At 39.5% G+C, this 15,653-nt stretch overlaps 2 protein-coding genes across 4 annotated transcripts in view; one reads left to right on the top strand and one right to left on the bottom strand.

Moving 5' to 3' along the window:
* Nucleotides 1-15,653, top strand: part of MYH11 (myosin heavy chain 11) — a 54,949-nt gene that overhangs the window by 16,049 nt on the left and 23,247 nt on the right. For 2 of the 3 annotated variants that reach the window (XM_040079323.1, XM_040079325.2), the window contains exons 4-9: nucleotides 1,738-1,765; nucleotides 8,571-8,673; nucleotides 10,313-10,333; nucleotides 12,564-12,656; nucleotides 13,567-13,630; nucleotides 14,859-14,957. In XM_040079323.1, coding sequence (XP_039935257.1) covers nucleotides 1,738-1,765; nucleotides 8,571-8,673; nucleotides 10,313-10,333; nucleotides 12,564-12,656; nucleotides 13,567-13,630; nucleotides 14,859-14,957 — 408 coding nt within the window. The remainder of the gene's footprint in view (nucleotides 1-1,737; nucleotides 1,766-8,570; nucleotides 8,674-10,312; nucleotides 10,334-12,563; nucleotides 12,657-13,566; nucleotides 13,631-14,858; nucleotides 14,958-15,653) is intronic. The other variant, XM_040079324.1, reaches the window with a different exon arrangement.
* Nucleotides 1,865-15,653, bottom strand: part of NDE1 (nudE neurodevelopment protein 1) — a 52,449-nt gene continuing 38,660 nt past the window's right edge. The window contains exons 10-11 of the transcript XR_009208339.1: nucleotides 8,541-8,584; nucleotides 1,865-1,908 (exon numbers count right to left, since the gene is read on the bottom strand). The gene's annotated coding sequence lies outside the window, so the exon portion shown is untranslated. The remainder of the gene's footprint in view (nucleotides 1,909-8,540; nucleotides 8,585-15,653) is intronic.

The raw sequence follows: 15,653 nt of genomic DNA, 5'->3' as shown, positions 1-15,653 counted from the left end.
AACTTAAAAGAAAGCCTAGCTGATACCCTACAGTGAAAAACAAACATGGCTCACAGATCCTCTCCTCCCAAATATTTACGTGGAAGAGTCCTGCAGGGCTGATTGCTGACAAATACCTCCAATTAAAATGAGGAATGAGTCATTTTGTACCAATTCACCAAACAAAGCAGTTAAGTGGCACCATTTGCTGTGTGGTGATCAATAAAGCAGTTAATGTTATAGCTAATGAGGAACTGGGAGTAAAACAGTTGTTTAATATCAATCTAAGGCATTGCAGAATCCTCTAATGCTTTTCCTAGACTGGCTGTGGGCCAGGCAGCAGTTATAACTTGAGAGCTTAATAAATTGGTTTAAATAAGTTTAACTTATCTCACGGTATTTATGACATACAGGGTCAGCAATAGGGGTGAGCAACCAGGCAGGTATTCCTGCAAGTCACCCCACACACTGAGCAGAAGGAGCTCATGTCAGAACTCCAGGCAAACGTGGGTGCTGCCTCCGCTTTGGATAAATAATGCCAAACCACACAGCAGCGCTGGATTCTGCCTAATTACCTGCCTCAAGTCTCAGATGTGTAAACCAAGCACACTTTTCAAAAATGTATTTGACCTGCCTGGGAATTATTTTCCTAAGGCAGAAGATTTTTTTAGTCTCTAAAGGCAAACTGGCGCTCTTGGTCAAAGCAGGGCAAACTTCAGTGCTGGGGCTGGTCACTCAAGGCCCTGTTTAACTCTGCTTCCAAGCAGTTCCAGGGCTGGAAATACCACACCTCACTGGGAAACTTGCCCTGGTGTTTGACAAGTGAAGGAAACAGCTGTGCTTTAGAATGGATCACAGCAAACGTGCTCATCATGCCTTTTGACAGAAAAATCTGTGTAAAAGTTCTGAAGGTAGAGAGAAACTCCAACTCCAAATGAATAAGCAGGGAGGATTGCTCCAAGAACAGCCCATGGAGATGGGATGCAATCCTGATCCTTTCTGCAGCATTACAGAACACTGGGCACTGGTGTGCTGAAACCTCTCACATGCCTCACACAGCAGAAATGGAAACTTTGGGCCTCCTTTTTATAAATCTTGATCCAAAATGTGTTTGATGGTCTGTTCATAGTAAAAAACATGAATATTTAGATACTTGTTGACATGATCTTGTATAATTTAAAGTATCTTGTTTTATCTTACTCTTTGGAAGATCTCCCAAAGACATTACTTGTCCTCTCGATAAAAGATGTTTCTCAGTCTGAAATGAAATACAGGCTAAATTATTCAGGTATTTGAACTGCTTTGCTTTCAAAAGTCAAAGCTTTGCATGACCAGCTTAAAACATTTTAGTTGTTGATGCCTTATCTGTCCAGACTTTGTTTTGAGTGGGCTGCTGGCCATAGTTCACAAGCATAGTAAAAACTTGAGGTTCCAGGTTTGAAATTTTGTTATAATCTTCTTACAGAGAGCCTGATCTTTTTGCTGTCCTCATTACAGTTCATCTCTAATGGAATTTACAAAAAATATTTTTGACCTCTTAACCTTTTGTTCATTTTTTGTACAAAATATTTCCATTAGAGATGGTTATTTAAATTGAAGGGCAAATTAAATAAGAAGTGAACCCAGTACTTCTTACTAATCACGGTTGGCCAGATTTTAGAAGGTCTAGGCTGTTCAATGTAAATCCTTATAAATACAAGTGCTTCTGTCAGAAAAAACATTTTCCCTAATTAATGGATTGTTTTTCTTTATTCACAGATAGAGAAGACCAGTCTATCCTGTGCACGTAAGTAAACTCATCTGTTTTAGTATATCTCAATGTGACAATATCTTTATTCAAAATCAATTCAAATTCTGATGGAATGGACACATTCTCCTCACCTCCAGTAAGTTTGAACTCCAGTCCCAAACCTGCTTCAGCAGATGGACCTGTTCATAAGATAAAGAGCAGGTATCAATGTCATAGGAAGTCTTTAATGCATAAAATGATTTCCTTAAATTGACTTTCTGAACTTAAAGATTTAACACTTTACAGTGAACAGCTGGGGAGTTTGGTTGTTACTAAACAAATTCCCACTGATTTGTCATTCCTGCCTGTTTTGAAAATTCACTCAAAATGTTGAACTGGACAAGGATCAACTGCTTGATCCTCAGTTTAAACTCTTTCTATTCTTCTGTTGCTTATTAGTTGGTTTTATATGCTTGAATGCCATCAAGAATGCTTTTGACAAAATTTTCTCTTTGTTAAATTAGGCATTTTCCAGTTTTCCTGATAAAAGGAATTTGGTTTTATGTGAATGGTAACACCTTTGCAGAGCTGGCATGTGTATTATTTATAGCAGGTTCATGCAATGATGCTGCAATCTGTCAGGTTTAGGTTATCTGAGATAATGTAGCTACTGGCTGAATATATATTTACCTTCAAAAAAGCACTGCTACTGATCACCAGCCATAACATTATTTTTGACTGCCACTGCTGACTGGAAAAAATTATCACCTAATAAAAATTGTTTACTGTCTCTGGTACCATAAGAACTATCATAGCTCTAACCTCTGTTACAACAAGCCTTCACTATTTGTAAGTATACAAATCAAAAATCTGCCCCCAAATGCATTAATACCAAAAAGAAATCTAAAATTCCTGCAATGATGAAGTAAAAATTCACCATCACATTCTTCCCAGGATGAAACATGTCATGGTTATGAAGCCTAATTTACAATATGCATTTCCTCCTTCTATTTCTGTACTTTATTTATTTTTCCACTAGTAAATCTTCTTTTAACTTGGGAACATTGGTACTTTCAAGAAAGGGACTTTCCTTTGAAAATCTATGCCCTTTTGTTCATGAAACTCCATTAAAGGATCCACTTCTGGCAGCTACCGTGTATTGAAACTACCTTGCTGGAAACCTAGTGTTTCACACCAGTAACACACAAAATAGAGAACATTAAATGCCTTTTCTATCCAGTAATATATAAAATAGAATGAGATGCCTTTCTCATTTTGAAAACAGCACAGCAAGTGATTCCCCAAGATGTTTAGAGTGATTGCTGTATGTTGGATGCGCATCACAACCCGTAGCTTAAAACAGTCCTCGCACATCCTCTAAAGCTGAAACCAATGTACACAGCTTTAACCACTACTGGTTTAACATTCTTGTTGGCCTTATTTGGCTGTGCAGAAAGAAGAAAGCTCACTTGCTTTCAGCTTGGCAGCTGTCAAGTTGAAGCAATTTGCAGTATTTTATAGAATTGTTAGAAATTATAAGAAATTATCTTTTGGCCTAAAATATGTAACAATAACTGAAGACTTCATGGCATTGATCAGCCAGGATTTTTTTTCTTGAAATAGCTACAGGCTTGAACTTTCCAAGGCCTGGGACCTAAATTAGTGAACACAGCCATGGTATAAAATTTTTTGTGGTGTAAATGTAAAAGAATAGCTGTAAGGATTCAGATGGATGCCCTGAAATGCTCCTGGGACACAGGCAGGGGACAGATCTGAGAACTGAGCCTGGTTCTGTGTTTCTGACTATAAATATACCCATTCTCATGTCTTCACCCCCAGCTCATTAAAGCTACCCTCACTGTTTGCATTCTTTTTTAGTCCCTACCCTTTGCATGGTTAACCATGGTATGTTTAAAATCTCCATTTGTTTTCAATGCTCATGGGTTCCAGTGCTTCCTCAGAATTCTGTCTTTCCAGATTTCATTATTTTCTCTACATTTCATTAATAACTGCACTCATACTGCCTTTGGCCTCCTCTCCTTTGTGCACGCACATCCTTTTGCTGTTAGTTCTTTCCCATGGGTAGCATCACTGAACATCTTCTGGTGTTGTTCCCTGCCAGATGCTCTCTGGCATTTTACAGTTAGCCTCAAAATCCCACATCTTATCATGAACATTTACAGCACAAAAAACTTTATACAGTGGCTGTGTTTACTGGTACATCTGTGGCTGCATTATTGTAACCTAACACAATGTAGCATAACATATATAATACATATACAATACATAACATTGCACTAAAGGTATGAAATATGAAATCTTACTGGTTTATGTTTCTGAAAATCAGGGCAGGTAAGACTTTTCCACCCTTGTGTCTTGGTCTCTGTACTGTTCTGGAGAGCCTTCACTGCTCTGCCAGGCTGTTGGGATCTCCTGAAATTCCTGCCTGTGACTTGTGGCTTTTCAAGCTCCCTCCAATGTTAGTAGAGGCACAAGACCTCAAAGAAGACTTCTGACATCTTGTTTGATTTCTAAAGACACAAGTGAATTCTCCTGGAGTTTTCAAAATGTTTTTTACTAAAAATTCCACAAGTCCTTGTTTGCATAGCTAACCACATGAGAGCTTCAACAATTTCCTCATAAACCTGTCTGATCTCGGGGTTATCATATTTTAGCCACTTCCTGAAAAGAGCAGGTAGAGTATTTTCTAGAAAACAAATGTGGCTTAGAGGACTGTGCACAAGTTTCAATTAAAACAAAGCTAAATGAAATGAAAGAGAAATCTCTTAAATGAAAGAGAAAATCTGATCAAGGTTCTGAGTGTTTGGGGTATTGTGAAGTCCGTGGAAACAAGTACTTGTGAAACACCTGTAGGTATAATCAAGTACTTTTTTATTACTTTTCTGGTTTTTAAAACGTGTTCAGTTTGAACAGCTTTTATAAAAACAGGGAAGTAGCACGGTCATATTTCCACTAAATTTGATATGGGAACAGACAAAACACCGAGTGGGGCAGTGGCCATCCTGCCCTTTCCCCCCTCCTCCTCTCTCTTTCTCTCCGGGCAAACTCTCCAGAGCCTCACCCGGCCATGGGACTCCAGCCCATTTCCTTCCCTGGCGCGTGTCAAGAAGCAAAATCATCCAGAACATCTCCAAACAGCAAAGCCCCATTAGTCAAAAGACTCCTCCACGAGAGAGCTAAACTCTTCTTTCCCAGCTCAGTAAATCTCAAAGGCGGGAGCTGGCAGGCGCTGCTGCCTGGCCCCTCTCCCACACAGATATCTCTCGGTGCTGACCCCGCTCCGTCTCTTTTGGGAATTGTTTTGGAAGCAAACCGGTAGGATCAGTGGCTCCTGAGACAAGTCTCCAGTGGGGATCCAGCTGGTCTAGGACAAAGCTTTTCGTTGTGTTTGCACATCTCATACTCAGGATAAAGGCTGCCAAGCCCTGATGTGATTTAGAGCACCTTGTCGAGTGCCCTGCGCACGGGGGCTTCCCGCAGTGCCAGCACCGCCGGATTAAGGGATGTGTGAACGGGCAATTCTTGTGGGTCACTGCTCACTGAAACAAACGCTGAAAATAAATTCTGTTGTTGCTTTTCAGATGATTCCAAAAGTGGAATTAAGCTAAGTCTCATATCATAATATTAACATGGAAAGCTTTCAAATTTTCAACAGCAACAAAGGAAAATACACTTTCAAAACTAATTTTTCTCAGTTGTTCTCAAATGTACAAGAGTCCTGGTTGCACCACAGGCTCAACCCCAACAGTGGGGCCAATTTGCTAGTGTCACCATTTTCTTCTTTGGAAACCTATTAGCTGGGATAATTTCTTTTAAGGTGAAGGTAATGGAGTCATGCAAGATTTTGTAGCTCAAGAGGTACAAAATAGCTGAGCACTATATATGTGAGCTTTTGCGCTTTAAATCTTGTAGTGAGGTCCTAAAACAATGCCTGGCAAGCAACAAGGGAAGGGTAAGTTTAAGTTCTACCCCACGATGTGAGAGTGGTATTTTTAACAGAGCAAGCCTGTTAGCCTAGTGGAGCCCTTTGCTCTGGGAAAGCCAGAGAGTTTCTTAGGAGGAAAATTTGCAGAGGAAGTAGATGAAGTACTGCTGTTGGGCTGCTCAGGGCTGTGCAGAGGGACTTGCTTTTGATCTGTTTTTTTTGCATTGGCCATCTGAGCTGAGTGCAAAGAACAGCACTGTCAGTGCTCCCTTGGGTATGGCAGGAGAATGAATTATTTGAGAGGTTTCAATTAAACAAATGGTCACTCTGCTTCCTGAAGATGATCGTTAGAAGAGTGGTAACAGCATTTTTATGGAAACACTTACTTGGAACAGAACTAAGTCTGAGGAAAATGGGCACTTAGAAGAAAGGAGGAGATGCTTCCTGGGTGGAAGTCCATCATGTATGGTCCATGTCAAAATCACCAGATGTTTGCAGGAAAAAGATCCATCTTTAAAAATTCAGTCACTGAGCTCAAGAGAGCAAGTAGATTTTAAAACAGGGGGCATTTCTGATACCACCTCACAATGGAAGTTGCTTCTGCCCCCTCAGAAATGATAGTACTTCAAGGCAGATGCAGAGAAAAAACCTGTTCTGCAAGACCAGTTCTGTTGCAACTCAATAGCTCTAGGAGGAATTTGATCCACCTGTGAAGTGAACAAAGATATTCACATGCTCTCCTCCTCCTCCTGGGTCTCCCTTGGTAAACTTCTTGCTATTTAAAGGCATTGATCTGACCTAGCCATTCCTCCTCCTTTACAAATGCATGGCATTTCATTACTGAGGTGGAATCAGATGTCTTATGGCTGTGACACATCCTCCAGTGTGAGGGCTATTAATGTCAAATGGATACTTATTTATCAGACCTGTCTGTTGTCATGGACATTTATGACTGATCTGATATGTTGAAAATCAGATGTATTCATCAGCTAGAGACATTATTCTTCATTACTTATTGACCTTGGAGACTTTTTTCCTAATTAACCTAAAGCAGTTGAGGTTCTGTGTGTTTTCTATTTCATGCTGAGAAATTTTTTTATTGTCCATTTCAAAAGGAAGTTAAAGCCCCAAAATCTATCTGCAGGAAACAGGAAAGCCCCTCAGCCTGTGCAGAAGCAAGGAGTTATGGAGTGTTATGGCATGATGGGACAATTACAAGTAAAATGATGCCATATATGGTAATACTCCCAGGGATTCAGGGAAAAGCCAAAAGATGGGCACTGTTGCCCTGGGAGAAAGGAAATGCAATGATGATGTGATGAACTACAAATAACCCTTAATAAAATGGAATAGTTCAAAGCCCAGGGTTTGTTTGAAGAAAGTTGTTTCGGTTGTTTTATTTTTTCCAAAGAAACAAAGCTGTAAGGTAGATTTATTTGAAAAGTTTGTATGCATATGGCTTCAAATTGGTGTGCTTGGTTTGGAATTGTTCCCAGGACACTTAATTTTTATCAATAAAACATAGAAATGCTTCAGCACTGGAGCCCAGGCAGAGATGAATCCAATCTCTAAACTCTGCACATTAACCAAGGTCTTGTGAAAAGGAATCTATTAATCTCAATTATTTGTGGTTCAAACTCTAAAAGCCAGAAGAAACAGTTCTTATCATGTCGTACCTCAGGCAGGAATTGTTTCTGGTTTCCTACGGTTTATATCAATGTCATTCTGTATTGAAAGTTCTGTCCAGTACTTCTCCATATTTTTATGTCCATTTATCACTAATCCTTAGGTAGGGAAATTAACTCCCGTATTTCCTAATTAGGAAAAGAAGCAGAACTGCAGTGGGTTCAGCTAAACAGTTTCAGACTCAAAAGTGCAGATAAACATCTCTGGGATTTTTGAATATATAGTTCTTTTATTTTTTTTTAATCCCTTTTATTATAGATCCAAAGAAAAAGAAAAAGAGGTCCAACTTAGATTGTTGCTCTCCTCACAGCACCAGCTCACTGGAAAGAACTCCATTGTTACATCCACACCCACTTTACCACCCTTTTTAACTGCTGAGCAGAATAGTATAAAAACATTTTTGTCCATATAATCATCAGAAGTATCTGAAAGACCTAAGATGATGTAATGTAACAGCTAGAGAGGAAAATAGGCTGGAAATTTCTATTGAAAATGACTGTGTAAATCTGTGCTTTGAAAATCACTCTTTTACTTTAAGAGAGGGTCTAAGAGTTGTAAATAAACTGAACCTGGAAGACTTCCAAGAGAGAAAAAGTTAGCAGTGCCCTCCTGCTTCCCAAGGGACACTGCAGGGAGCAGAGCTGGGATGCCAGTTCTGCTGGTCAGACATCTCCCCACGATGTCCCTTATTCCCCAGTGAGCAGGGACTCCTCGGGCACTTCCATTCCTGGTCCCACTGAATTCAGGGAGCATCTGAACACAAAATCCAGATGAGGCAGGATCAAGCTGTTAGTCTATTTTAATGCCAGAGTTTCAGGAGAGAAAACCATTGTATTACTGCTGATGTTTTCTTTTACTGCCGTATCACATCATAGTTAATGTTGTATTTCTTGATCTTAAAATATAAGCAGACTCCCTGCCAACTCCACTTCTCCTAAGTGTTCAGAGGCTGCCAAAGCAAGATGAACTGCTGTTCAAAAATGCATCACGGTTTAGAATTCCCCTAAATGGCCCAATGTCCACTCCAAATACTACCAGGACAGAGATTTAACTCTGATAATGCATTCTTTGCAGGCTGAAGTCAGGTGGATCTGGGAGGTGGTGTTCTGGGCTAAATAAGAACCGAGCTGGGCAGTTTCCAGTCCTGTTTTTATACACTACGTACATCTACATGGCAGAAAGACTCCACTGATTACCTACCTTCTTTTGTGTTATCTCCTTTCCCCTCAGAGGTGAATCTGGCGCTGGCAAGACAGAAAATACCAAAAAGGTCATTCAGTACCTGGCTGTTGTTGCTTCATCACACAAGGGCAAAAAGGACACCAGCGTCACTGTAAGTGAGCTCTTGCATCCCCAGCTCTCCCCCCGGCCCCTGGGGCTGCACTGAGGTGACTCTGCAGGGCAGGGACTGTGCCTTGTCAGACTCCTGGCATATGGAGAGGACACGTCACAGCTCTGTGTTTATGGAAGAAAAAAAAAATTGTTTGACACCATCTTAGGCATCAAATCAGAATGCACTTAGGGAGCAGAGAAACGCTCATAGCTTTCCATAGGCATAGCTATTTTTATCCCAGCATGAAGGCCTTGAAGCCTGCAAGGGCTCGAGTCCTTGTTTTACCCTTGACACCTGCCAACTGAGAAGTTTGGGAAAGCCTGAAACACATTGTCCAACTGCATCACAAAAATGTGCACCAGCATTTAAACTTCCAAGGCTTTGATTGGATTTGTTAGTAAGTTTTCTTACTAACTAGCAAAGAGTCCCAGTATAAATCTTGTCAGGTTTTTTTACTGCTCTGTCAGAGGTAACAATTTTGAAAGGCGCCATTTTTTTCTAAGTGCTTTCTTCCTTCAAAATTTGTAATAGTCTTGCTTGAGAGACTAAAGTTAGTTTCTTACTTTGAACCAAATACCTGCCCAGTTCCTGGAGATCATTACCATGGCTGATGCTCTCAGCTTCTCAATGATACAACTCCAGGTCCTACATCATTTCCAACCTTTCGAATGTAACTCAAAACTGATGCAAAAAAAGGAAGCAATTCACTTTTATGACAAAACAGGCTTAATTCAGGAAGACATTTCATTGTGTCTCAAATACAAGACTGGGTGCAAGATAAGTAATTAGTAGGGAAGTGGGAAATAAAGTAAAATCTCATGACCACCCCTGTGCTGAGTCTCACAGCTGCCCCTGCCCATGCGTCAGCAGAGCATGAGGTGTGCAGCCCTCCCTCTTCCACCATGAATAACTTGGATTTTATGTACAGTGGATCCTAATTTGGACTAGGGGAAGGAGTAGATGTCCTTTTGAGTAGTATTTTCTAGAAATCTGTGATTAAATTTAGTGGAAACAGTCCAAGACTAATGTTTAATGTTTATGCAAAAAAAGTAATTTCTTCCTACTGAATCCCTGCTCAGTGGCTGGGGAAATGAACTTGGGGTGCCAAGGCCATCCATAACTGCAGTTGTTGCTGACTTCTCTGGGGAATTATGTAAGTCTCAGGACCAAATTTGCCCTGAGGCAGACCTGAAGGCAAATATCCATCAGAGAGGAGCTGAGAAAAAGTCTAATTTGTTCTATATCATGCTGACAAATAGTAATTCAGTGATTAGAACTACTGACACTGCAATTTCAGTCATTAAAATGTAATGAGTAACAAAATGCACCAGAGAAGAACTAGGGATTTATCATAAAAATACTTGCCCTTGTCTAGTCATGAGAGGCTAACCTGGGACTGGATCCAGATCTCATCTCTTTGTTTCAGGTTTTTTCTTTTCTTCAGTTAAAATGCTCTGTGTATTAATGTTAATGGTATTTATACCTTTGGTATGTCTGCAGTAGGCTGTTCATATCTGAATTCCTGGTTTATTTGCATGGAAACTGTGTACTGGTTATTTAAGTACAGGAAAAACAATAAAAATGTCTGTCTAATGGAAATGATACTGACACTTGTTTTATACCATGTTATTCAACACAGCAAGGTCCATCTTTTGCCTACGTGAGTAACTTAGACTGTTTGATGTGTGTTTAAGGCACTGAGTGTAGATCTGCATGCTATTGTTGCACCCCAAAAATTTAAGAGAGATTTTGTTGAAATATGTTGTATGATATGATAAAAAGCAACAATAGCACCAAATGCTCTCACAAATCAACCCTAACTGTGTCAGGCTCCATGGTAAAAGAATGAGGTCTGACACAGGCAGGGTCATCTTTCAAATATCACCCTCTTCTGTATCTGTGTGTGTGTGTTCAAATTGCCATAGTTTGAATTCAATTTCCCACGATCCTGGAAGAGCCATTCAGCCTGAAATTAAACAATGTGGTTTCTGAATGAAATACCCAAATGTTTTCTGTGCTTCAGGTTGAACTTTTTAGGACTGTTGTGAAATAATTCCTAAACCTCACGTGTTTGATTTGTTTGGCTGCATGCTTTCCACTTGTTATTGCTTGGAATTTTACATTTCCATGTAACTGTTGAGAATTGTTCACCACCACAAGAGTTAGCATGTTCCTAGCTTGCTGCTGTGATGTGTAACAGAGCAATTCCCACTGCAGCACCTGTCTGCAGGTGTTACAGACCCTGCTCTCTGTGTGCCATACCACATAGCAATGCTTTGAGAATACAGGCAGGTTTGCTGGCACATTCTTGGTGTTTCTGTGCCAGGCAAGTGGGATTTCTTTACTTTCATGCAGTCTTTTTTGCCCCATTCTGGCTGCTGCCTCTCAGAGTTTTAGCTGTGACAGTGTTGCCCCTTAGTTAATTTAGTACTTCCTTCGACAATCTCTCTCTCAAAAAAAAAAAAATCATGGTTGGCATAGGCACCTCTGTGGAGTTTGGTGGACTTAGAGCTGCACACAGTGCTGGCCATCTGGAGCCAAAGTTTTATAGCCAGGTTTATGGCATAGTTCAGCTCTCAGTAGAAGCAGGTGGTGTCTGTCTCATTTTAACAGACAGGGTTCTATTTTAGATGTCACCATCTGATTGCAGCAACATTCTTTGCTTATACTGGAGATTTTAAGTCTACAGAGTGTAACTGGACAGAGCTGCCCAGTACAGAGAATCTTCAGGGCCTTTTAGGAATTCATTTCTTATTCTGGGATTTCTATATGAACTTGTTAGGAAATCTTCCTTCCCTCTTCCTCCAGCTCTTGGGTAGTAAGCTTTTTAATGATGTTTTTGAGGCAGCTCTCACCATTTTCACCAAAGTCACAAGGCATTCAGGAGTGACATTTAGAAAAGGGTTACCAGATTTGCACACCAATTGGGAAGCTCTTTCATTTTCCAAATTATTTCCTAGATTCAAATGAAATATTGCCTTAATTTCTAATTAAAATTATTTAAATTCTATCTTATTATCTATCAAGGACTTTTTTTCTTTTCAGGGTGAGTTATTTGAAATCATGTATATTACTACAGAGCAGTACTCAAAGAATAGTGTGGCAAATTAAATGTGAATGATCTCATAGGACAGAGTTGAATTAAAAGCGCTGAAAATCTGTGTACATATGCAAAGTATTTTTTTCGACTTCATTGATTTGCTTAGAAATAGGATTAGGTAAATATATAGAATTAAATGCATGCTTGTTTCATTGCATGATTTGTTTCCTTAGCAATTACAATCACAGTTAACAATATAATATGAAGTTTGTGTGTTTGCATGAGAATTCATTATCCTAGTTTGAAATAAATCAATGCAATTCCATATTTAACCTATGTAGCCTTGCATGGATCATTATTAATAGACTTGATGAAATCTGCTTTGTAGCTTTGTGCTGCATTACATTAAAATTATTCTCAGCAAGTTATTCTAATTACATTGTCATTTGCTAGCAAAGGGTCTCCATAAACTAACTTGGAAAAGACATGCTAGAGGTTCCTTAAAAAATATCCCTTTTTAAAATTATATTAAACTGGAAAAAATAATTGACATTGAATGACCCTTTTTTTTTAAAGAGGGCCAGTCATGATGCCAAACAGATTAACAGAGTTTGATCTGTCACAGGCAACAAGGCTGGAAAAGGATCACGTATACAGGGCAGCAGTCAATTGCACAAAGAGAAAAACAGAAAGATTAATAGAGAATGAAAAAAATCCACATGAAATGCAGTATTTGGCAAAAAAAATTAGAGGCTTAAATTAGATTTCACCTTTCTCTCCCATGTACAAGTGTCAGTTTCAACTAAGTAATTTTGAAGTTTAGCATTAACTGCTTCTGAATGAATTTTAGGGTGAGCTGGAAAAACAGCTTCTCCAGGCAAACCCTATTCTTGAAGCTTTTGGAAATGCCAAAACTGTGAAGAATGACAACTCCTCCAGATTCGTAAGTAGGAGAAATCCAGTTTGGTCTATGTTGGGGGGAGGTAAAACACCTTTTAAAACCCAGGGTACAGACAGTGGTCCCCATCTTCTCTCTAAAGGCAGCTGTAAAACTGATTCCTTAAAAACAGTTCAGAATTCCCCTCTGAAACAGGAATTTGGCTTGATAGAAAAATAAAGATCAGGCCCACACTTGACAGTAACATTGTCTCTCACAATTTACCAGTTTGTGTGTGACCTTTTGGAGTCACCTCCTGTTCTAGCACATATCCACCTTCAGAGTATTTGCAAACCAAATCTGTACTTCCATTTTCTTTGCACCATTGTTGAGTATATATCTCATAAGGTGTGACCGTTATGTCACAGTTAAGATATTAAATAGAAAATGGAGGAAAAAATGGAGAAAAAAGAAAAAAACCACAGAGATTGGAGTTAGAATGTTGTGAGCTGAGCGCTGTCACTATCTGATGACACTTTTTTCTGGGAGAGCTGGCAGATGCCTGTTTTCCCTGCAGACCCTCCTCTCCCACCTCTGCTCTCTCCCAGCAAAGTTCAGGGATCCAGGTGGGTCATCTTTAGCAGAGAGTGTCACAGATCCAACCCTGTTCCCTCACGGACCTTGTGGAAATCCAAGTAGAACAAGGTTTTATCCTACCTCTGCTTCCAAAGCCTAGTCCAATAGGGAGAACTCTGCCCCTCTAAGTGCCTGAACAAAATGTGGGAGGAATCTGTACAGGGAAGTTCCCTTCCTTTCAGGCTGTTCCACAGGTCATCCCAGCAGGAGGGAGTCAAGCACGTTATTCTTGGGAGGGTGATGCACACACCTTATGAAACATGCTAAATACTGGCTAATATTGGAAAACCTGGCATAACCTGAAAGAACAGCCCAATTCAGACCTTCTTTTCATCCACAGGGCAAATTCATCCGCATCAACTTCGATGTGACGGGTTACATTGTGGGAGCGAACATAGAGACTTGTATCCTTTCCAGTGAGCTGCACCAGGCTGAGGGGAAGTGAGATAAACAAGATCCTTGCATGTCTAAGAAAGGCAAATATTGCTGAGGCTGCTATAAACAAAGAGGGAGGGAAGTGGCCCCGTTTGTGCTGGTATCAGCTCTCTGTCTTGCTCTCAGCTTTATGTTTTCAGGGCTGTTTTCTCAGCTATAGGAAAGGGAGCTACTCCCCAAATACAGCTTCAGAAACTGGGCAGCCCACACCTAAGGCAATGGCAAGGGACGTTCTCGAGCCCAGAGGACTTCCTTGCCTGGATGCTAAATACTAACTGCTGTGTCAAATTACACACCCAGAGCAGTGAGCTGTGTATCAATAACCTTGATGTATTTTTTCAAGGAAAATGGACAGAGAAATTCAGCTCAGTCTGACCTTGCTTGTCAAGTATGTTGCCCATTCCCTTGGCTATGTTTATGAGCTAATATTTTTAATGAACATATTAATATGCAGGTGGCTTCCTCAGTGTTGCACTGCTCATCTTTACATATAGAAGGAGCTTCTTGCCCAATAAATGAGAAAGAACAATGCAGCTATAAAGAAGTACCTTATCTCTTGTACCCCTTGAGTATCCCATCAAGCAACAAACAGTTTATCATTTTGCTCTTATTTTGACAACTAATCTTTAGAAAAAATCCTGTTTTAACGCTTTTGGTCTTAACTGAAGTTTTATCTCCAGCAGTTTAGCTTTTAAAGAGTGAATCACTGACTGGTATTGAAATACTGACACTATTGATAACTTCATTTCTATTAGCTTATAGTCACAAAAAATGGTCCATAAATAAGACTTGATTTAATTGCTTTTATACCTACAATACTTATCTCAAGAACTCTTTTTTTCTAGCAGCCCCACCGTATGCTGAAAGAATTATATTGGTGCTTCATTTCCAAAGTGGTGTGAGTTATATTGTGACTATTAGTTTTATATCTTGGATTTTAGAATAATTTAGGTCTATTGGGCTTACTGCCATGATTACCAGCATTTACCCTGCAACAGCAAGTAGGAAATTGATCTGCTTATTGTGGTAAGGATTATACCAATACCAGAGCTCCTGCCACAGAATTAGATACATATTCATGTTAGACGAGTTCATGGCAAATATTTCAACAATGCTATTGATGGTTCTGAGGTTGATGGCACAATTAAGAAAGCACTGAATCATGGTATTGATTTTTTTAACACACTTGACAAACAGATTTGCTTGAAAAATCCCGTGCAATTCGTCAGGCTAAAGATGAAAGAACATTTCACATATTTTACTATTTGATTGCTGGAGCTTCTGAACAAATGAGAAGTAAGTTCCTTACTAATGATTCTCTCATCTCATTAAATAGTCTGAGCAATGGCTTGCCTAAGTATTTATCTTAATTTATGCAACTGGATGTCATTCAATCCTTACTATAAATAAACAGCCATAGAAATACCTATGTATTTTAGCTACAGAAAACAATTTTCTCAAGTGAATTATAAGAAAGCATCAATTCGTGTCCACCTGTTTGAGGCAGGTTGTTTTCAGCTTACAGGATATTTTAACGTACAGGAGATGTAGACTCATTCAGATCCCATCTTGAATAATATCAGGAAGATAAATTGGGAAGAGTATTAATTACTCTACACAAAAGAAATTGGGGGTTCCAACAAGAATATCAGCTCATTGTTTTAAAATAAATTAAGAGAATGTCTTTGCCACAGCACATTATCACACTGTGAAAGCCACAGCTTCAGCTGTATTGGAACATCATGGTTCAAATATGACATATTTCCCTAAATCACTCATTGCTAAAGAATGTATAAAGCAATGGGAGCTCTGCATTTCCTCTGGCTTTTATGTTCCTTACCTAACAATCTGTTGTTGGCCATAGAAGAGGCTTGATTAGTTTACTAGTTTGGCCCACTTTGGTTGCTACTTTGTTCCATTCTAATTATTGCACGCTGGGAATCCCCATTGGGAGAGGCATAATTCTGAGTAGGTTACATATGGTACTAAATA

This window comes from Hirundo rustica, chromosome 15 (assembly GCF_015227805.2).
Source record: "Hirundo rustica isolate bHirRus1 chromosome 15, bHirRus1.pri.v3, whole genome shotgun sequence".
NCBI lineage: Eukaryota > Metazoa > Chordata > Aves > Passeriformes > Hirundinidae > Hirundo > Hirundo rustica.
The sequence above is the reverse complement of the archived record's forward strand: the minus strand, read 5'-3'. Positions and strand labels throughout refer to the sequence as shown.